The sequence below is a fragment of the Olea europaea genome, unplaced genomic scaffold (assembly GCF_002742605.1).
Source record: "Olea europaea var. sylvestris unplaced genomic scaffold, O_europaea_v1 scaffold16106, whole genome shotgun sequence".
Classification (NCBI taxonomy): domain Eukaryota; kingdom Viridiplantae; phylum Streptophyta; class Magnoliopsida; order Lamiales; family Oleaceae; genus Olea; species Olea europaea.
This window is the reverse complement of record NW_019233741.1, coordinates 1-1,736: the sequence shown is the minus strand read 5'-3', so window position 1 is coordinate 1,736 and position 1,736 is coordinate 1. Positions and strand designations below refer to the sequence as shown.

The 1,736-nt window shown below is 39.6% G+C and overlaps 1 protein-coding gene across 1 annotated transcript; it reads left to right on the top strand.

Moving 5' to 3' along the window:
• Positions 1-693: 693 nt before the first annotated feature.
• Positions 694-1,536, top strand: LOC111377145 (uncharacterized mitochondrial protein AtMg00810-like). The gene is made up of 4 exons (XM_023000205.1): positions 694-796; positions 923-1,059; positions 1,180-1,251; positions 1,306-1,536. The coding sequence occupies exons 1-4, from the start codon at positions 694-696 to the stop codon at positions 1,534-1,536; spliced, it is 543 nt and encodes a 180-aa protein (XP_022855973.1).
• Positions 1,537-1,736: the final 200 nt, after the last annotated feature.

The following is a 1,736-nucleotide window of genomic DNA, read 5'->3' as shown; positions in this document are numbered from 1 at the left end:
CATCTTACAAGTGACTAATCTATCAAATCACACATCCAAGTACTCCTACTGGGCAATCAGATGATGGTGCTTCTCTTACATCTAAAGCCGCCTATTATCCATGTTTACTCCAAAAGGCAAGAGACCAATGGTACATGTTTTGCATCGGCTACTTCATCATCTAATCCTCCAAATGACCTTGACCTTTCCATTAGCCTTCGCAAAGGTAAACGCCAGTGCACTCTTCCTAAATCTATTTATCCCATAGCTAACTTTATTTCATATGATAATCTGTTTCCTGCGTCTAGTTCTTTAATTGCCTCTTTAAATTCAGTCTCTATGCCCAAACCAGTAAAAGAAGCCTTAGGTCATCTTGGATGGCATAGTGCAATGCTTGAGGAGATACGTGCTCTAGATGAAAATCACACATGGGAGTTGGTAGATTTATCTAAAGGCAAGAAAACTATGGGATGCAAATGGATCTTTTTTGTCAAGGTCAATCCAAATGGCTTTGTGGCAAGACTGAAAGCCAGACTTGTTGCAAAAGGATATGCTTAGACCTATAGAGTGGATTATTCAGATACTTTCTCTCCAGTGGCCAAACTTATATCTGTTCGTCTATTTATATCCATTGCTGCATCCCAAGATTGACCCTTACACCAATTGGACATCAAGAATGCATTCCTTCATGATGATATCTAGGAAGAGGTGTATATGGAGCAACCACCTTGGTTTGTTGCTCAGGGGAAGTATAGAAAAGTTTGTCATCTTAAGAAATCTCTGTATGGTCTAAAACAGAGTTCGCATGCCTGGTTTAGTTAGTTCAGTGAGGTAACTTAGGAGTTCTGGTTGAAGAAGAGCAAGTGTGATCACTCAGTCTTCTAAAGACAGTCAGCAACTGGTATTATTCTTGTTGTTTATGTCAATGACATTATCATTACAGGAGCTGATTGTGCAGGACTCTCCTCTCTCAAGTTATCTACATACCAAATTTCACACAAAAGACTTGGACCAACTAAAATATTTTCTGGGAATAGAAGTAACAAGATACAGAAAAGGGGTTTTCTTATCTCAACGAAAGTATGTACTTGATTTGCTAGCCAAAACCGGAAAGATGGGGGCCAAGCCATGCAGTACACTAATGGTTCCCAATGTACATCTTACAAAAGATGATGGTAGTCCCTTTGATGATCTTGAAAGTACAGGAGATTAATTGGGAAACTAAACTATCTCACAGTGACCCGTCCAGATATTGCTCATGCTGTCAGTGTTGTAAGCCAATTTATGTCTGTGCTTGTAGTAAAACATTGGGTAGCTTTGGAATAGATATTTTGTTACTTGAAAAGAGCTTCTGGTCTTGGAATAGTGTACAACAATCATGGACACACTTGCATTGAGGGACTTATAGATGCTGATTGGGCCGGATCCAAAATTAATAGAAGGTACACTACAGGATATTGTGTCTTTGTTGGTGAAAACCTTGTGTCCTGGAGGAGCAAGAAGCAGAATGTCGTATTCAGATCCAGCGCAAAATCAGAGTACAAAGCCATGGCATAGGCCACATGTGAAATTTTGTGGATAAAACATCTTCTAGCTGAGGTTGGATTGAAGCCTTCGGTACCAGCAAAACTCTGGTGTGACAACCAAGCTGCTCTTCATATCGCCTCAAATCCCGTATACCATGAAAGAACTAAACACATTGAGGTCAATTGTCATTTCATTTGTAAGAAAATCTAGAAAAATCTAATCTCTACTGG